The sequence below is a fragment of the Aplidium turbinatum genome, chromosome 5 (genome assembly GCF_918807975.1).
Source record: "Aplidium turbinatum chromosome 5, kaAplTurb1.1, whole genome shotgun sequence".
Classification (NCBI taxonomy): Eukaryota; Metazoa; Chordata; class Ascidiacea; order Aplousobranchia; family Polyclinidae; genus Aplidium; species Aplidium turbinatum.
The window spans coordinates 22,436,685-22,458,405 of record NC_137476.1 but is presented as its reverse complement, the minus strand read 5'-3'; the positions used below and the strand labels follow the sequence as shown (position 1 = coordinate 22,458,405).

At 39.0% G+C, this 21,721-nt stretch overlaps 1 protein-coding gene across 1 annotated transcript; it reads left to right on the top strand.

Moving 5' to 3' along the window:
- Positions 1-2: 2 nt before the first annotated feature.
- On the top strand, positions 3-5,917 carry LOC145770081 (tRNA N6-adenosine threonylcarbamoyltransferase-like). Its single transcript, XM_082581671.1, has 5 exons — positions 3-217; positions 1,005-1,242; positions 1,694-1,898; positions 4,452-4,645; positions 5,118-5,917. The coding sequence occupies exons 1-5, from the start codon at positions 42-44 to the stop codon at positions 5,334-5,336; spliced, it is 1,032 nt and encodes a 343-aa protein (XP_082437797.1). The 5' UTR covers positions 3-41; the 3' UTR covers positions 5,337-5,917.
- Positions 5,918-21,721: the final 15,804 nt, after the last annotated feature.

The window sequence follows — 21,721 nt, the reverse complement described above, 5'->3', positions numbered from 1 at the left end:
CACTGTAATTTTGTGCAGATGCTAATGTATTCTAACTAACAATGCCATTAACTGTCATTGGATTTGAAGGCTCTGCAAACAAATTGGGCATTGGTATCATAAGGGATGGTGTGGTTTTATCCAATCCAAGACACACATACATAACGCCACCTGGACAAGGATTTCAACCTCGAGAAACAGCAAAGCATCACAGAGAATGGTTTTTGAAAGTTTTATGGTACGTACCCTACTGCATCACTACTCACCTCTACCCAGGGTGTAATAAATTGGGTGGGCGTAGTTGCTGAAGTAAAGGCGGCCGAGAGAAAGGAACTGGCCACCCTACTCTTGTTAGTGCCAAAGGCTTAGTATAATGAGAACCTTATCTTCTCATCCCCCGATGCTTGGATTCAAGTATGGGACTCACTTTTACCACCTTTTTACCCTACTGCATGAATAGGCTAGTTTCATAAAATAGTAGTTTTCATTGCTCATCTTGTTTTATCAAGTGTTGCTTTCTTGGGAATTTTTGTTTTGGGTAAAAAATTGTAGTATTCGTGACAGCCAAATTCAGCTAAGATATTCCAAAATCAGATGATTTATTTTAGAGAATCACATTTCTCAGTAGAACGTATAAAAATCTTTGAAAAGTTGAAAATTATGCAATAGTTTGGTTTTGTCTGTAGCAGTAAAAGATGGTCCCATTCTTCTTGCTAAGCATTAGTAGGGAATCAGAGAATATGGTTCCGATGAAATTAAACTTTCGGCATCAACAATGTTACTGTAGCCAGTTTTTTTTTCTTATGTGCTTTCCTTTCAGCAACTATGCCTGCTCAATTTATCACATCATGGGTACAGGTGAGCAGTGTTCTTTCAACAAACAGCTAAAGCTGGGAATCAGACCAGAATTGTACAATTGGAAAGTGAATACCTTACTCTTTGTCCCACCGTATCTCTTAGGTATTTTGGTGCATATTGATAAAGACCACTGTTGCATTTCTAGTAGCATTTATTTTGCTTTACAGTCAAGCTCTGAGTGAAGCAAAGATTACATGGAAGGAAATAGATTGTGTTGCTTACACTAAAGGACCAGGCATGGGGGCTCCACTTGTATCTGTAGCAGTCGGTGCAAGGACTGTAGCTCAGTTATGGAATAAACCACTTCTTGGAGTTAATCACTGTATTGCACACATTGAAATGGGTCGGCTCGTAACATCAGCAGACAATCCGACTGTTCTTTACGTGTCAGGTGGTAATACACAGGTACGATAGTTATATGTGGGATAGGTCTACCTTACAACTCTGAAATTAATTGCAACAATTTGCAAGTAAAATTAGTAGCCTACCATTGTAGGCTACTTTACTAGTTGTCTTTGAGCAATTATGTCTTAATGTAGCATTGTGTATTGATCCGCTTTCGTTTATGGTTTCCCATCTTTCAAGCACTGTTTACCATGATCATCAACGCGATTTAAAATTTAAATATATTGGTTTTCATATTTCTTACGGTAACTCTGTAGATGAGGATCTCATGTTGTTGTGAGATGCGTTTTATTCTTAAAAAACGTTTTTATGCTAAGATGGCTGTAGCATCATGTATAGAAGCATTAAGTCTAGTATACTTTTGCTTTACATTTTGCGGTTAGTGTGTTGTTTCAACTTGTTTGTTAATGAACATTTTCTGCATCATATGTAATTTTTTAACTTTTTTTAGGTAATTGCTTACTCTGAAAAAAGGTATCGCATCTTTGGTGAAACCATTGATATAGCGATTGGAAACTGCTTAGATCGTTTTGCAAGGATCATAAACATCTCAAATGACCCAAGTCCAGGATACAACATTGAACAACTGGCTAAAAATGGGACTAAATTTTTTCAGTTACCTTACACTGTAAAAGGAATGGATGTGTCTTTTTCAGGTAATGGTCTTCATCAATGTCATTTCCATTGATTATATTGCTATATATAATATCATTTTGTAATAAGTTTGTGTTAGGTGAAAACAAAATAACTTGCAATGCTGAATACCTGGTTGTGGGTAAGCTACATGAACGGGTCTGCTACTATTCGGTGAGTCCGATTCGGTGAGTTCCTAACCTCTAACCCCTAACAATAAAACGGCAATGATAATTAGGTTACGGTACCCGATGATTTAAAAAAAAATTGAAAAAAATCACTGAATAGGGATCGGACTCACCGAAACGGGCCATTCCGACATGAACAATAGTAGGTTACTGTTCATGCTTCGTTTTTTTTTTTTCTAAGTAAAAAAATAATAAATATGATTCCTCAGCTCTGATTTGTGGGATAAAAACACTTAAGACAAATAAAGACTCATATTTCATATGTAGCCCGCCTGTCTACTTGTCCAGTTTCAAGGAATAGAACATCAAATTTATTAACATAAAAAATTGTGTTTTGAGCTTTTGCCGCTATTAATTACATATCACCGTCAGTAATTCTTCTCTTCGTCGTGTGAGCTTCTGGGGCCGAGGGTCTATGCTTTTACTATCCCAGATTCACGATGTTCCCGGACTACACTGGAAGGCTACTAGAAAGCAGGTAGTTTTTGGTTTCATCATCCAATACATGCAAACCAACCACACCGTTAAGTGGCTTGAAGATTGTGCAGTCATTGATGATGTGGTCGGCGTTTTGTTCCTCAGCACCACATTCTCAGGAAGAAGCCATTCCCCATTGGTGCATGGTTAAGCAGAAAGGTCCGACGCCCGTACGAAGACGGTTGAAGCGCACCCACGCCTGTCTTTGAAGTGTCAGGTCAATGGGGCGTGTGTCGGCCTTGGAGATAAACAAATGGAGTCTGGTGATACTTGACTTTCATTCATGGTCCGCCCAATTGGCCGCAGAGATGTCTTGTTCGTCAGCTTCGTTGATCAGAAGTTGAGCGGCTGCTACGAATGGGTGTCTTGATTTCAGTTGACGGAGGTGCTCGTTAGAAGGAGCAAAGATCTTGGAGTGAAGGTGGTTAGGGTTTCATGTTCGTCGACTGAGAGACAGAGTGGCTTCTTTGCGACGAAGCTCAGCAGGTTGGATGCCAGCAAGAATGTGGAGGTTGTCCAATGATGTGGGACGCAGGCCTCTATGCTCCTTTATTTTTCTGGCGACCAAGCATGGCCTACCAGAGCTTCTTACTGGCGACCAAATTCTCACGCCAGGCAGCCAAAATAAAAAGTCAGTTAAAAATTCGTGTTTTAAAATTCCGTTACTATATTTGCAGTTGTATTTAAATGCACTGCTTCCTAAGTAGATGTAGAGCACGAATGAACGCGAGTGGAGAAAAGAAAGATTCAAATACTAATAGAGTGGAGACCCAGACAGCAAACCAGTCGTTTGTAACATTGATTTAACGTCTACAGTCTGATTTGCTGACCGGGTTTCTGTAATCCACACGTGTTCAAAATTTGCGTCGGCACTTTTCTGCTGACAAAATTCACACTTTGGTCTTCGATTGCTTCAGTATTTACCTCGGCAATTGCCGACACCAAATTCGAAAGATAAAGCCGGCGACCAAACATGGTCTACCGGCACGGTAGTTTCGGAGGCCTGGGTGTGGGACGAATGCATCCGGTCACTGTACGCAGGGCGCTGTTAATGGCAGTGTCGATGTTGTGGCACAGTGGCAGTGAGCACTGCGGCATCAAAGGGGTGAACAGTACTTTGTTGATGGGTAGACAAGGGCTGAGGCTGCTATACGCAAAGTGTCAGTAACTGAAAATACAAATTGAAATATCCGTCAATAATTGAAAATACACCAAACATATTTAGGACGCCAGGTGGGATTGCGCTGCTTATGAGACGCTCGCTTGCCAATCATGTGATTCTGGTTCGATTCCAGGCTTGACCTTGTTCATCTGTACCCACGATGTCGTAAATTAGGCAGACGCAGCTGCTGAATAGAAACCTGGATAAACCTGGTTGTTGAAAAAACACTGCACGCCTTTGCCTGAAATGTGATGAAATGAGTGGTCGTAGTTTCTAAAAAAAAGGGCGATCGAGGACAAAGGACTGGCCACTTTGTGCTCCTAAGTGCCAAAGACCAGGCCAGTAGCTACAATGAAAATATTAACTTATCATTGTTTGTGGCCGTGTAATTGAATATTGAACTTTTTATTTCTAATTCTTTATCCGTTTCGTCTATTTGAACATGCTGACAAACTTGAAGCCGCTTACTATGGTGGACTGTTTGTGAAAGCTATAAAATATAATTTTTCTTCTATGAAACTCATATGTTTTTTGCGTGTTATACATTCGTTCTTTGTCGTTTTAAGCTTATGTCAGAAACCGATTGCTTTCATCTGTTCAAACCTCTTAGGATTTATCATTTGTCAGAAATTACTGTAAACAAAGCAAGCCTTTATATGGCCTGTAAGTCTTCCAGATTGAAGCACCAACTTGCCAAATCAGATCAATCAGACTGCTCACTAATTTTTCGTTTTGTGATTGCTTTTTAGGCATTCTATCATTCATTGAAGAAGCCGCTAAGAATAAAAAAACAATGATGAAGTATACCGCAGCGGATTTGTGCTTTTCATTGCAAGAAACCCTATTTGCAATGTTGGTTGAAATCACAGAGCGAGCTATGGCGCACTGCCGATCGCAAGAGGTTCTAATAGTAGGCGGTGTTGGGTGCAACCTCAGACTACAGGTAAAGCTACAGCTGAAGGCACTTATGCTATAATTTTGGTCCAGACTTAGTTGAATCTAAACGTGCCTCGTAGGCAGTGAATAAATATCTCTTGACGTTTTATCCAAGATTCAATGTGACTGAAACCGTTATAACTTCGATTATATTAGAATCAAAGCAGTTCATCAAGTGCGGTGGGAACTTATCACGCTGTGTCATTGACACAAGTACTTAAATTTTGCGTATGAAGAAGTAACTCAATTGCCAACCACTGCGGAGGCCTGGATGCAGTTACTCTTAGAACTTATAAATTACTCTCTTGGGTTGTAGCCTTCCTTGTATGTGCAATGTACATTGAAAATACAGTGAAGAAATGGTGGTAGTAGCGAAAACCAATTTCTTTCTCCAACGTTTTATATAAACAGAATTTCGTAAACTTACATTTTCGTAAACGAGTGGGCAATTCCACTGATTGCAATTTTGGTGTTTGTAGGAGATGATGGACATAATGGCAAAAGAACGTGATGCCAAACTTTACGCCACAGACGAAAGATTCTGCATAGATAACGGAGCAATGATTGCTCAAGCTGGATACGAAATGTTTAAATCCGGTCTCAAAGACGCAGACCCCACTGAATTGTTTAACGACTCCTGGTGTACGCAACGTTTTCGTACGGACGAGGTAGAGGTGACTTGGCGACAAGATACTTAGCATTAAAAAAGGCGTTGATCTACCGCCTTGTAGCGCTGGCATTCCTTTTTACATGAAAGCTGCTTGTATTGATTACGATGAAAGCGTTGGAATCAAGCTACTGTAGTTTGCGTTTCCGCAATTATAGCTGAGCGAAGTGCACGATAATTAGTACTGGTTTTGTTTTTGTGGCATTGCGGTAGTATATGTAATTATATGTGACTGTATTGTACGTTGAATATTTCAAACTATTTGATGTGGTTCAAAAGTCACATGACGTTCTCGAGGGAATCAGAACTGTCGTATTTGTCACCATATTTCAGCAGGGTCTGCTACTATTCGGTGAGTCCGATTCGATGAGTCCGATTCGGTGAGTCTGATTCCGTGAGTTCCTAACCTCTAACCCTAAAACGGCAATGATAATTAGGCTACGGTACCCGATAATTTAAAAAAAAAATTGAAAAAATCCCCGGTTAAGGGATCGGACTCACCGAAACGGGCCATTCCGATTTCAGCAAACTCTTATGCAATTTTTATCGCTTGCGGTTTCCTCGTCATTTGCAAGTGCTCTGGAAATCAAAATAAAGACTGATCGAAACTCACCCCAGAACCTGTGATGGTGAGACCAATTTCAAACAGAAATCACAGACAAGAGAGATTAGCTCCACTTGACGCATGCAGATTGCAGGCAGGTTTAACCGCCTGGACGAATCTCATGATGATCAATTATCTTTTGTACCGCAACAGTGCAAAAAGTCCCTACCAGATGTTCACTGTTTAAAATAGTTATGAGCATAATAAGTTTGCAGAGTAACTACTGGTTGGAGTCGATAGATCGCTTTTGTTCAAATTGCGTTTGTTGCGTTTAGGGCTTTTAAAATATCAGGAGAAGATTGTTGGTGCTGCTGGAGTGTTCGAACTTAACATATGCTGATGGCTGATTGAGACAATCCTTTGTACTTCAATACTTTATAAGTGAGTGCAGCGCTTGGCCTGGAAAGAATCACAGCCGAAGGAGTTATTTAAATATCATGTGATGTCGTTTTTGAGCTTCATTTTTCTCCAGGATGGCTCCAAATGTGACTTTTTTCGCCAACTTATTTATGATTTTAACCACTCATAGCTGTAGATCGGTAGCTGAAATCCAGTGCTAAAGGAATCCAGTGCCAAAGGAACCGTAAGCACCGATCATTTCGCTGTATATCAAAAAGAAACTAGTATATTTTTATTAAACTTACTGACTATGAAAAAGTTCAGCTTGGCTGCATTCCAATATCATTTATGTTTTTATGGTTTGTCACTTTCTTCAAATTGAGATTGATTGAGAGTTAAAATGTTTGTGTAAAGCTATGTGACAAACATTTGGCAGCGTCTGAAACACATAACATTGACCCGATAAAAGAAAGTTTGTTTTCTTCAGTTTAGGGCTTCAGTGTGTAACTTAGTTCTTCAAAAAAAAGTGGAAGAACACCAGTTGCCTGGCATACGGATCTGCCTCGGCATCGATTGTATAGTAACTGATATATTGGTTACAGTGGTTTACTTGAGACATGATTATTATCGCGGCAGATTGTTGGATAGACGGATATAGGCTCCTTCTAATTAATGTGGACAACTATCTCACCCTTCCGTGATTTTTGGGCGAGTGGTGAACACGTCTGCTCCACGTTCGAAAGGTCGTGGGTTCGACACCGCTCTAAAGCACGCGGCTTTGTCACGGCAAAGTCACTTATTGCTGTTTTAGATTAAATGTGCAGTTTGTGCACAGCTTCATACTAGGGTGCATCATCTCCCCCTTATTTTGGAAATTGAATTTGTTCCATTGATAAATGGTGTCCATTTAAGGTAAAATGACACCAAAAAAATTTTGGTGGTCAGGGGACCCTCCCTTCCACCACCTCCTGACCCCCCTAAATCGGCTTTTCAAAAATCGCCATAACTCAAAAACCAAACAAGATAGACATATGTTGTTTGGTACCAAATTTGTTGTAACTACTTGATTTAATTCAAATCTGCAGAAAAAAACTACATTTAAAAAGTCTCACCCATTAGTTTCTTAGGAGGCTACCAGCACAGATGTGTAAATAATTGTAGTGTACAAGAAAACTCACATGCAACAAGCAGTTGATAACTCGTGCTATTTACTTTGAGGTTTGTGCTAATTTACAGCAGACACAGTGACCATAATTACTGACATAATTTCTCCATAATGCAATTTCCATTGATGTGATTAGCTGAGTGATAGGGCAGTGATATCATTTCAGTCCTCCCACATTTCAGTTGGAATTATTTCTTCACTTTGTATTTTGTTCTCCCAGCAGTAAGCCATGTTGTTAACATTTTAAAGTTAAACTCCAGTCAGTTAGATTTTCATGTAAATCAGTGAAGTTTAGGTATAATACCAGTACTAGTTATTTAGAAAGTATTATAACAATACCGTACAGTATAGTATTACGTTTTTTCATTAACAGAACTAGTTGCTATAAAGTATCTTATTACCTAATTGCTATAAAGTATCCTATTTCTAGTGATTAGTTCAGTACAGGCTTGAGTGTTTGCTTAGTTAAGCTGTGCATCATGGCTTCTACGAGAGCATCGGCTGTTGATATGAATGCACTCGGTGGGACGATTGGATTTGATGACAAAGTTTTGAAAGGAGCTAAGCTTCCAACAATAAACAAGTCATTCGCTGTATGAGGTATCACCAACAATTGAAGCTTTAAATCAATGGGACATGTGCGGAAGGTGTACTGAAGCAAGCTAAAGTATTCTATGCCAAAGCAAACTTGTCAGAAAAACTCATAACAGACATATACGCAAAGAAAAAAATAATTCGTTATTATGTAAAACAGGATAACTTAACAAGAAACCCAAATCAGCAGTCTGAAAAACCGTAAAATTTACAAGCCATTTGAAACAGCATGAAGACTTTTTCAACAAAACTTTCATTATTACAACAGCTGATGCATTAACCAAGCCATTTCCATTTGATGCTGATAGAAATTTCTTGATTTCGATGTTTGGGGATCGGTCAGTAACTATTGGAAGTTATGACAGATCAAATTTTGTAAAAAGTAAGCGAAAACAGCACAAAAAGACTAACTAAATCAAAGAAGGAATGCTGCAGTTAATGCACTGAGAAGTCAGTTTGAAAAGGTGCCTTCAGACATTTTTTCCTGGTCATCATAAACGTCTGACAGTGCAACATCAGGGGATGATAATGTGCAAAGCTGTAGGACAGAATCAGATGCACACAGGAGAACATTGAAAACTGGTGCACTTCTGGATGTGCCTTATAATATCCTGGCAAGAAATTCAGTTGTTGAAGTTATGGCGAGATGCGGGATTTCACCAGCAGCTGGATCAGCTTTTCTACAAAGCTTCATGAATGGAATGCACATACGCAGGAACAGAAGAGCTCACTGATTCACAGTTGCTTTCAAAATTTGCATTGTCATACATGGCATGTAATTGATACAAAAGAATTATAGCATGTCGGAAATCGTCAAAGAAGACTGGACACCACTGTTGTTGTATAACATACATTGGGATTTCAAGCTGCTTCCACAATTTCAAGACAAGTATAAGAAGGATGAAATAATGCCAGTTTTGATATCAACAGATCTTGAGACCAAACGGCTTGGTGTGCCAACGTTTAGCCCCGACGATGAGCAGTCAGTTGGGAGTATTGTTGGGGACTTCACTTCTGACTTACTAATTGACCGGAACTGTTCTTTAGATGGGGCTGTAAGTATGGTTTTCGATACCACATCTACAAACACTGGTCTGTGGTCAGGAGGCTGTGTGGAGCTGCAAAACAGATTAGACAAGCCACTGCTATGGTGTGCCTGCAGAAAGCACATTGGAGAGCTGATTGTTGGCAGTGTGTTTGACGTATTGTGAATCAAAACCTCCAGGTCTCCAGAAATTACAATGCTTAAAAATTTTCGAACTTACTTTAGTCAATTAGTCATGTGTCTCAAGAACAGTTTGTGCCTTCCTCCTTGCTTAAATGAACCTGACTGTATTTCACCTGACGGAATAAATTTTCTAAATGTATTAAAAAAAGATGCCACAGATCTTGCTACTCAGCTGCTTACAAAAAAAAGATAACAATGACATACCTAGAGAAGACTATAAAGAGCTCCCAATAGTCCCACCGAGTGCATTCATATCAACAGCTGATGCTCTCATAGAAGCCATGATGCACAGCTTAACTAAGCAAACACTTAAGTCTGTACTGAACTAATCACTAGAAATAGGGTACTTTATAGCAATTAGATAATAAGATACTTTATAGCAACTAGTTCTGTTAATGAAAAAACGTTATATTATACTGTATTGTTATACTACTTTCTAAATAACTAGTACTGGTATATACCTAAACATCACTGATTAACATGAAAATCTAACTGACTGGAATTTAACTTTATGTTAACAACATGGCTTACTGCTGGGAGAACAAAATACAAAGTGAAGAAATAATTCCAACTGAAATGTGGGAGGACTGAAATGATATCACTGCCCTATCACTTAGCTAATCACATCAATGGAAATTGCATTATGGAGAAATTATGTCAGTAATTATGGTCACTGTGTCTGCTGTAAATTAGCACAAACCTCAAAGTAAATAGCACGAGTTATCAACTGCTTGTTGCATGTGAGTTTTCTTGGTACACTACAATTATTTACACATCTGTGCTGGTAGCCTCCTAAGAAACTAATGGGTGAGACTTTTTAAATGTAGTTTTTTTCTGCAGATTTGAATTAAATCAAGTAGTTACAACAAATTTGGTACCAAACAACATATGTCTATCTTGTTTGGTTTTTGAGTTATGGCGATTTTTGAAAAGCCGATTTAGGGGGGTCAGGAGGTGGTGGTAGGGAGAGTCCCCTGACCACCAAAATTTTTTTGGTGTTATTTTACCTTAAATGGACACCATTTATCAATGGAACAAATTCAATTTCCAAAATAAGGGGGAGATGATGCACCCTACTTCATACTTGCTTGGTTCCTTCACTGTATTATTTGATCGAACGTGCTTCCTAATTCCTATAGATAGATGTTTCAGATTTTGTGACCATTGGAACGGCTGTTATCAAAATTGTACGAAAGATGACTTTTATCTTAGAGCCGATTGCTGGAGAATGTTTTTATTCAAATAGAATCTTTTTCAGGCGTTAACGAAGTTTTACCAAAACCAATAACAGTAGGCTATGAACGCGTTAAAGGTTAATAGTCTATTAAATTGAAATAACGACGTTTTTGCTGCTTTTTTGTTGTCAAGTGTTTCCACACTCTTTATTTTGTTTCTTACTCGTTTCACTGTTCACTGGGCGATGCATTTTAAGAAAAAAACGCGAGCAGAATTTTCAAAGATAGCCTACCTAAAGAAGATGATACGAAGGCTCGTAGCCATTGCCTTATTCTCACGACACTACCAGGGCGGTAGTTTGTAGCGCGTTGAGCATGCGGTTTTCTTTAAGTTGCAGTTTTGTAGTGCCGCTGGTAGCCTACAGTCAGAGGAGGGCAGCAGGGCCCACAAGAGGGGGGGACAACCGGTGCATTGCACCGGGGCCCGGTGAGTTCAAGGGGGCCCGACAAAATGTCTAAATTCACGCCATAAAAAGATTGATTTCAACGATTTTGCATAAAATATTGTTTTTATATTAGTTCCGTATGTCGAATGGGGCCCCCTTATGGGTAGCTTAGGCTATGCCCTTTTTTAAAATTACAGAATTTTCAATTTTTTGAGTTTAGGGGGCCCCGACAAAATGTTTAAATTTGGTGTTAAGGTCAATTTTTAAATTTTTTTTAATATTTTAAAGTTGGTATTTCTTATATGAAGTTGGTATTTCTTATATTGAAGTTGGTATTTCTTAATGTCATGAACATTAGCAATGCATTCATCCTAAGTTTACTGCCCTAGTCTCTGCAGATTTCAAGGTCAGAAATGGTATTGTATGTTAATGTAAAGCTGTAAGCACACAAATGCAATGCTATGTCAGCCATGTCGGATAGTATTGCAATTTTTGAGTTTAAAATTGCTGATTTTACCCACTTTTTACAATCAGGTGTTGCCAGAGTTAGGAAGGGTTAGATTTAGGAAAGGTTAGGGTTTTGATCTTTGCCCAGGACTAAAAAAAAAATATCCAAAATACAAGTTTTTGTTTTGAACAGCTATAAACTTTTCCTCAAATTAGGGCAGAATTCCACATCTGACAACGCTATTGAGGCTATATTTACACTATGTAGTGTTTTAGCATTTTATCTTTGTGTAAAACTACTACTAGTGTGTATCTGTAAATTTACAGTTATACTTACAATAGTGCATTGTTTGTGAAATACTGGAGTGTTAATACTTTAACCTAATTTATCCTTTGTAAGAACGCGCATCGCAAATTTTGCTTGTGATTGGTGACATATTGCGCTGGGGGGCCCGGCAGCAACATCTGCACCGGGGCCCGACAGGGCTCTTGGAGGCCCTGGAGGGCAGTAACTAGTTACTTTTTGAGTAACTGTAACGGTAACTTCGTTACTATTTTCCAAAAGTAACGAAACGCGGTAACTAGTTCCTATTCTAGCTCTTTTTTAACACTTACAAGTTACTTTTGTATTGAAATTTCTGTTTCTAATTGCCGTCCATTTCTCTGCACATGTTTGTGTCATGCTTTATGCGTGTTTGCTGCGCGTTGCGCAATAATGCATTCTTCTCGCAGCTGTATCGGAGCAGCACTGCCCATGCGCGGCGCTCTTGTTTTGTGATCTTATGGAGCAGGATTGCCATATTGGCGAATTCATCGCCAAAATCCAGAAATCTGGCAATTTTTTAAGACGTTTGGCGATTTGGCTCTTTTTTGGCGCTTTTTGAGAACTGATTTGGCTAAATTAATTGCTTTTGGTAATTGATCAATATGTGACTTTCTATGCAATGTTTAGCAAAAGTGTTTGGCAACACTTGATAGCTCAGTTCATGTTTGTCGTATAGCTGCCAGAGGTGTATAGGAGCCGTAGTTTTGGAGTAGCTAATTGAAAATATGTATAAATTGCAATAAATTTAAAACTTAAAAGTAACTAACTAACTGACTATAAGCACATCTAATAAATGTTGAGGAGAATGGAGGCGCCTCCCGCAAATAATTGTTTGTTTAAATTTGGATTGCAGCGTTTGATAATAGCGCTTCCAGAATTTTTGTTTCAAATTGGGATTTGCTTTTGCGTAAAATTTTAAATGAGTCAGTAGAGAATTTTTTAGCTGTGCAAACACTCCATGATATGGTCTTTGATGGCACTTTTCAGGTGATGTGACGTTCTTGAAAGAATATCACAAAGTGATGGGCCCAGTATGCCAAGCATTGGATGTGCTCCAAGCAGAGGAGAAGGCATACCTGGGGGTATTGCTACCCACACGCTTGCAATGACTCTAAAAATCACACGCTTGCAATGACTCTAAAAGTCTTGTGCAAGCTGTCAGCTGGAGACAGTGAACTGAAAAAAAGTGTGGTTTACTCACTTTTTCTTTGCACTGACACCATCCGCAGTTCCGCACTTTCAAAAACATTGTGCACGTGCTCGGTTCTCTGACATTGGTGCTCGGTTCTCTGACATTGGCAAAGGTTGTCTGACATCAAAACCAGCAACAGCATTGCTGTGTGCTTGCCGTTGGTGGACGTTCTTGTGGAAGCAATACAAACCAGATTTGGTCATTGGTTCGAGGACAGCGACTTTCAGCTTGCTACTGCTTTCCACTCACAATTTAGACTTACCTGTGTCCAATGGCTGACAAGCGACACTGTTGAATTGAAGACCACAATAAAACAAAACATGCTTCAAGCAATTGAAGAAGCAAACTGCTCTGCTGAAGAGGAGAGCAGCAGCGACACTGAAGTGGATAGTGATAGAGCCACAGAGGACTTTTTTGCACCACTTTATGCAAAAACCAAGAAGAGGAAAGCAATGCGCGTTGAATCTGTTGCAGGAGTATTTGGAAGCTGACCCTGAGCCCAAGTTAAGCGGTTCCAGATTCACAAGCGGACCGATGAAAAAACTGTTTTTAAAACATAACCAGTGCTGTATTCGAGGGTATACGGCGGTATACGCAGTATACCCTCTGCTTTTTCGAGCAATTTTAGTATACCCTCTGCTTTTCTAAAGAGAATGCGTATGCTATCCTTGCTGGTTCTTGACAACTAGGCCTACTACAGAACTCTAAAATGGTGCCAATTAACGCGAATCAATTCATTCAGAGCATTGTTAGCAGAATGCAAATGAGACTTTGCGCTATTGCTGACACTGACAATGGTCAGCTAATGGTTGATATTGCTTTGCAATCTGAAAAATGACAGCTATTTCAACTTTACCTTGTTCGACAGCAGAATGTGAACGTGGTTTCAGTTTAATGAACAATATTATCACAGGTTTAAAAGCATCTTTGCTCATTGATAATGTGAGCTGTTTGATGTTTATTAATTGCAATTTGCAATGGACCACCTGTGGCTCAATTTACCGCTAAAAATATGTAAGATCCTGGCTGCTATACCACCGATCAGCTAAGGAGACTAGATCCCAAATTTGTAAAGAGGATAAAGATTAGATTCCTCTCGGCAGGCTGTTTGGAATGTATTCATAGAAAAATAAACAGTTTTGTAGGCCTTCCTCTCGTCCAACTTTGATGTTGATAATTCAAGTTATGGTACAATAAAGGTTATTATTTTGCAAGTTGTATATTATTGATCATTTTGGAAAATCTGACAGTATACTTTGTGCTTTTTTTACAAACACAGCACTGTTCATGTTATGGTAGAATAAAGATTAGTATTTTGCAAGTTGTGTAACTATTTATCATTTTGATCAAATCTGAGACAGTATACCCTGTGCTTTTTTTTACGATTACAGCACTGAACATAACATTCCCATTCCGTCAAGTGCTGCAGTGGAAAGGTTGTTTTCATTGGGCAAGGATATTTTAAAGCCAAAAGGACAGGCCTAAGTGACGAGCACTTTGACATGCTCGTATTTCTCAAAGGAAATAAGCATATTTATAGCCTACTGAGTAATTTTTTTAAATAAAACATTGTTGGTTTTGTACTTGTGCTGTTATGTTAGCATGGATGGCTCAAACACTTGCCTAATAGACTATATATCAAACATTGCGGTTAAACTGGACTTACATGCAGAGCTGGCCAGGTGTAGAACTTTATGTTGAGATTTATGAGTAACTAGTAACTGTAACTAGTTATTTTTTTGAAATCGGTTACTGTAACTCAGTTACTTTTGAAAGTAACTTTGCCCACCTCTGCCTACAGCAGCGTTTCTTAACCTTTTCTGACTTTAGCACCCCTGTAAACATGCCTGACCAGTCTAGCACCCCCTAACTATCATTGACATAAGACTACTACAGTACCAATACCGACCAAAAGTTTCGTACAGGCCGAAATTTTAACATGCCTTCAGATCGCTGGAGATATATTTTGTAATGAAGTCTCTTGTTGTTTAACAAACTGAGCAGTTGTTTTAACGAAGTTGATTCAGGATTTGGTATCTGGCTTTCATTCACCAACAGAAATTCAATTATTACCATATGTAAGTGAATCAACTCTCTTAAAACAACAGCACCGTTTGTTAGGCGACAAAATATACAAAATATACCGCCAGTGATCAAATAACATGTCAAAATTTCGACGCCGCCATTAAACTTTGGCCTGCACTATTGAAAGGAAAGCGAAGTACAAATTGATCATTTTGTTTATCCTTCAAAACTACTGTCGTCATTGGTGATAAAAGAAATAGGAAAACCCGAGAATAGTAAAAGAACATGGACAAACTTAAGCATATTTAAGTTACCCAGCTGGGTATCTAGTTACACATGTATCAATATGATTTATGTTGTTAGGCTATGTGTGACCAATTTCTCTATTCGAGGCTTCGTGTTTGTCAAAGCCACTCTCATATCGTGGAGCAACCCATGTTGAAGGCGGCTCCGGCCCATTGTTTTGATTTGGAGCATGGTGGAGAACGCCTTTTCACACAGGTAGTTAGTCGGAAATGGGACGACCAATTCCATTGCTGCTCGTGCCAATGCAGGATGTGCTGTCAACTGGTCACACCAGAAATCAGCAAGCGGAAGGACGAAAGTTTGTCCCACAACTCTGATTCACCTGCATGTCAATCATAGCTTCTCCTTTAGTCTATTAGCCTATGATCACTCATGTCTGCCAAGAAGGCTGCTGTATCCACTCTGGATACTTTGCCATGGTGGTTTCTAGAAGCGAGAGGTGAGCAACAATATTACAACAAAACACCCACCAGATATTATAAGTTCGCACAATCTACTCAGGATCAATTTGAGTATTTGACTGGGAGATGACTACATCATCATAATCCATCGTCGGTTTGTTCCCCACTAGTGGGGGTGGCCGATTGTTTCCGCGCAGCAATTGTTTTAATCCCTTTTCTCCATTTCACCCTGTCCCTTGCATCTTCCTCCTTCAGTCCGACTTTTTTAAATTCATCCTTCACTTGTTGTTTCCACGTTCTTCTTGGACGACCGCGTTTCCTCTTCCCATCCACCTTTAGATCTAGTGCCTTTCTAAGAAAACTTCCTTCCTCCCTCCTTACAATGACAGCAAATCATGTAGGCTACTTCGAAACAGCAATCATTGATATGACAACTGCTGATACTGGCAGAATAACAAAAAAATGCAGAAAATTAAAATGGCATTTTTTGATATTATACTGCATGCATTTAGCACCCCCTACAGTCTATTCCAGCACCCCCAAGGGGTGCTAGCACCCCCGGTTAAGAAACGCTGGCCTACAGTCAGCGACAGAAGACAGTTAGCAAATGTTACGTAGAGCATATTTAAAGAATACACTACTTGTTTTGGAGGACAGTTGAAAGGTTACCAGTTCGCTGTCTTAAAGCCTTTGCTGTGGGCTAGATTTCGAATAAGTACGTAGCCTACACGGGTACCGTAGTTGAATTAACAATTAAGCAACCATGCGCATGCAGTGAATATCCAGGCCTGATGCTATTAGCGTAATGCAATGCAATATCATAAGATTATTAAACTATTGTCATTTTACGATAAAGAAAAATACTGGTGTATGGTGGACACTTCAATACGATTTTTGTAAATGTGGCAATGCCGGTCAAATGGCAATGGGGCCTCGAAATTCGGTTTTGAAGTTTGTAATTCTTTAGCACAATGGCAATAAGAAAAGCGGATTAACAGAAGCCCTTCTGTTGTCAGTTGTAAAAGCCTTCGTATCCTTTTCTTTAGATGTCCGTGAGAATTTTCTGCCCGCAGTGCTGAGAAAGGCTCATGAGTTCTTGTCTGCTTCACCATAACTTGCCTATGCCCAGGGCCGGATTTACCAAGGCTCAGCAGGCTGAAGCCAGGGGCCTCGAAATTCGGTTTTGAAGCTTGTAATTCTTTGAAAAATTTGACAAGTTTAAACCCTACCTAAAGTAGTTTATAACTTTCCTTGAGTTGAAAGACCACTCAGGGGTAGGCATGGCAGGTTTAGTGCATAAATATTTCACTACTGAGCTTCAGCTTGATTTTAATAAATGCCGAGGGCAGTCTTATGACATGGCTGGTAGGTACAACGGTAGGCTATGCAGCAAAAAATCCTAGAAAGAAATAAATTTGCAAAATTTGTTCCATGCGCAAGGCACTTCTTAAATTTGGTAGGCCGCTCAGCTGTTGATTGCTGTCTTGATGCAGTGAACTGTTTTGGCATTATCAATGAAATTTACACCTTTTTTTCAGCTTCCACAAAGAGGTGGGCACTGGGCAGTTCTAAAATCATTTTTGCAACCTCAATCAAAAGTGCCTAAACATTTGTCAGATAGTAGGTGCGATGCACTTGCAAAAGCCACGGAAGCTATTTTGGAAAGTTACAGTGCCATCACCAAGGCTCTCAGTCATTTGCACTCCAATGTAGCCTAAGTGAGAAGAGTGATACCAGACTTAATGCTAACAATCTTTTGCAAAAAATGGAAAAATTGGAATTTGTGTTCATGTTGCATTTTTGGTCCAGAGTGCTAATTCGTTTTCACACGGTTAGCAAAGCCCTTCAGAAATCTCAAATCTGAATTGTCGTTAAGTAGCCTACTTATGCCGAATTGTAGGCTACAGTTCACTTGTAGACTTTCTATGCGAAATTAGAGATGAGTTTGACGAGTTTTATCAGCAAGCAAAAGCAACCTTGCCGAATATTAACTCCAGAGCTGTCACTAGGAGACAAAGAAATGCACCTGACGCTTTAAGTGAACTCTCTTCAAATGAAAGGTTTAAAATAAATTCCTTTATCCCTATGCTCGACGCACTTGAAGCCAATTTAAGAAGAAGAGCTAATGTGTACACGTACAGTGACATTGCAGAAATGTTCCTTTTGCTTGCTAATCTGAAAGCAACTGAGGTAGAAATTGTACGAGGCGTGGAACTTGTAAAGCTAGCGTATCCGGAAGATGTTGACAAGAAACTTGTATTGATTAACTTCTACATTTTCATTTGTACGTGAGACAAACACAAAACCAAGGGCTTACCGGTAGCGTATTTGTAAAACCTACTGTTAGACGGCACCATAAGCAAAATTGACCAATCAGAAAGCAGCAAGCGATTCACACTTCTCCCAGGAGGAGAAAATTTCTCCGAGAAAGAGTGATGTTTGAGTCTGAAGTAAGTTGCCAGGTGCACGAAGAATATACTTTGAAACAAATCCAAAACAACAAATTTTGCTTCGATTGGCATGGTTTTTGTTTGAAACAATGCTACTTTTTTGTTATTGATGGATCATAATTTTGGAAATCCTGGCCTAATTTGAACGTGCAAGTATTGAGCTAAATCTTATCGCAATATATCTGAGAATTTGAAGAATACCTGGCAACCGTGGATGAATTGTGAAACACTTAAAATTAGGCCTATTATTTGCCTGCCCATCAACTGTCAATACCCATGTTAGTCCTGACTTTTGCAGTAAGTTTGAAGTGTTGTTTGCTGCCGAAACGTAAAAGTAGCTTTCCTTACAAGTTTCCAGAATGGGCGGAGGCCTACGCCTAATGCTGCAAGTGCAATGTTTGTCAACTTATTACTTATCCAATGTAGCTTACAGCAGTGACTCTCAACCTTTTTTAGCCCATGGACCATATTTAAAAAAAATTATCCAATCCACCACTTTGTTATGTTGACGCCTCATGAACGCCACTAGTCAAAACTGTATTGCACAATGCACATAGGTAAAAAAACTCAAGGGCGTGTTCAACCTTAGTTCTTTAATAAAGTAATACGTGATGAACTAATTATAAGCAAACCCTCTTAGTTTGCACACTCAACCTTAAATAGCCTACTTGAATACACATAATTTTATTTTCAAATGTAATTATAACAAAACATCATGCACAAGTATGTGTCTGGTGCTGTCATGGTAATGTCTCAGTTTTGCCTTCTTAGCAACAGGAGCTTCTAACATTTGGTTGCTTTGAAAACACTGCAGAATGCAGTTCTTCATTTAGCGTCTGAAAAAATGTAACATGTGACGTTGAAGATAATTTAATTGACATTCATTGGAACAGCGAATAGCTCCACTCTCCCTGAAGAAACTTTGTACCATGAATCTTCGTGCACCGACAACAATTACGGCAACATTTGATGTATTGATTAGGCCTGTCAGCACTTCACTGATGCCTTGAACAGTTCAATAGCCTACTCGTTAAGTAGTAAAATAAGTTCAAAAACTGCTGAGCTTTTGCTTATCTAGCACTTCCAGAAAAATTGATCAAAAATCACGAAGTAAACATGATTATTACGTCACGCTGACATACAATCGTACATGCTACATAACTTTCTTTCACCTGTATGCACTATGCAGTCCTTGCATAATTTACTGTAGTAAAAGATACAATTTTAAAGAACGTTTTTATCAAGGATTTATAGAACTCTCTGTGGACCAACAGAAATTCCAGGTGGACCACCTGGACCACGTTGAGAATCACTGGCTTACAGCCTACGTGCGAATTTCAAATCCATTTAAGGCTTGAAAGTAGCCTATAGCCTCCTAGTAGCTACTTACTGAAGGTCATCTAAAACAGTGCTTCCCAAATGGTGGGTCGCGAAGCATTTCTAAATGTTGCTGAATGTTAACATTTTCTAAAAAATACCGACGTTGCTATGGAACTCACAGCAAGCCGCAGTTTGGTCTTGAACAGTAGGTTACTTCGCCATCACTAATCTTCACTTCATTTGTTGACTTTTCATGAATTGTGCACCCTGTTTTCTACTAGATCGGGAAATTATTGCATTATCATTACGTAACAATTATGCAACAATGTAACAAATACTTAACAATTAGATGTGTTATGTTGCATTAACTATTTCAGTACGTACGCCAGTAGTAAAGATGCCATAATAAAGAATAGTAAGAAAGTACGTACGCCCATAATAAAGATGTCATACAATGTAACTGATTGTGGGTCGCACAATAAGACTTGAATTGAAAGTGGGTCGCGCAATAAAACTTGCATCAAAAATGGGTCGCGAACTGAAAAAGGTTGGGAAGCACTGATCTAAAATACAGCACACGTCTGAAATACCAATTTGGTCTTCGGCCACGTTTTATAGGCCTAGCAATGCTGCGTCTTGACAAAATTATTAAACAACTTTGCGTTTGTTCCGGCTAAAACATGTTCAATGTTTAAACATTTGCTTATGAAACAACAATTCTATCTTGTTTTCGTTCTATTTCCAATTAAGAATAGCAACTCGAAACGAAACCCACGAGAACCTCCGACCGCAAAAAGCACATTGTAATGTTTCAATGTCTTGGAACTGGTGCACTCAGTTTAGTTGTTTTTTTAACGAACTGATGCAGTCAGTTCCTTATAAGATGCCGATAATGTGGTGTTAGGGGGGTGTATATACAGTAGAACGTCATGTACACTATATAAGCTGGCTCCAGGTCCCCTGCGGTCACAGACACGCATATTATCCCTGTAAAGGAGGGTGTCGCGATTGCCAGTCGCTCATTGTTGCCTGGTTTGATGGAAAGCGTAAAAATTAATGTCCGGTGGCATTTGGCTGGTTTTTCCTAATGTTAAATGACAGATTTCTAGGACGTTTGGAAGGTGGACATGCAAGACATGAAGGCTTTCGTCCTTTTCCAAGTGGAGCAGCTCCTCTTGGGGCTCCCTGTGGACGTCGAGATATGGAGGCAGGTTGGCACTGAATTTTTCTTCCTGAATTTTTAAACGGGACGGCATTGGCATGTGAAGAATGCAACAGCGAAAGTAGCTGAGAGGGAGAGAGAGAGAGAGAGAGAGAGAAACCTTTTATTTTGTCTGTTGCGAGAAAAGTATACGGTACAAAATATAGACAATGCAAATAAAATAGCACCATAACTAGAATCTACAACAGACAGGAAGCAGCGAAAGACTATATTAGTCATCGAGTCAGCTGCTTCCCGTGTTTTTAATGTGACAAATGTCAAACATCGGCATTACGTTGAAACCAAGATATGCGTTAAAACAGGATAAGCTTAAGTTCCGTAAAAGATGAAAACAAAAAGTTGTTTACTGCTGCGACAGTCAAGTGAATTCCTGTGATTTTATTCAAATATCAAAAAATATCATGCCCTACAAAAGTAGTAAGTTATGAGAAAAAAAAAAAAAAAAAAACTATGCATAAACAACAACTTCTAACTGCTAGCATAAAAGACGAAACAGAAACACTAAAAGTAAGAATTATGCTGGTATATAACTTTAATAACTTTAATCATAGTATATAACTTTAAACCTTAACAAAATCAGTCAGTTTATGAGCCGACTTGAAAACAGTTAATAAGATGACAGCCGTTAATAAATAGTACTTAGCACCAGTTTGTGAGTAGTAGGCCTAGGTCTACGTAGTATCAACAATGTTCAATCCGAAAAATTTGCGATAACACTCGTCAATGTTGTGGCAATAAAAACAGTCACAGACAAAGTTTTTTCATATAATAAATTTTACATTTTTTTGTGAAAGTTTTTATACTCGTAGCCCCTACTACTTCTGAAGGTAAATCATTCCATATTTTTGGGCCTAAGAATTTCAAACTGCCTTGGCCTTTTCTTAAGCTGACACTACGTAAGTGAAAGTTATTTTTTTGAGAAGCTCTCGTGCCATGGCAATGTACTTCAGTAATTTCCTTAAAGTAAGGTTCAAAGTAGCTTGGCAATAGCATATTTTTAAATTTAAAGACAAATTTAGAAATTTCTAATTGATGCAAGTTAGTGATGGGAAGTATGTCAAGATATTGGTACAGTAGTGAAAGTTTTGCTCTTCTGTTGCTAAAGGTTATTGTGCGAATGATTCGATTTTGCATTGTCGAAATTTTCTTGAGCAGTTTTTGTGTGCTTGAACCCCAG

Coding starts and splice junctions, on each gene's coding strand:
- LOC145770081 (XM_082581671.1), top strand. CDS start 42: ATGCCATTAACTGTCATTGGATTTGAAGGCTCTGCAAACAAATTGGGC. Junction 218..1,004: donor TGGTTTTTGAAAGTTTTATG/GTACGTACCCTA, acceptor TTTGCTTTACAG/TCAAGCTCTGAGTGAAGCAA. Junction 4,646..5,117: donor GGTGCAACCTCAGACTACAG/GTAAAGCTACAG, acceptor TGGTGTTTGTAG/GAGATGATGGACATAATGGC.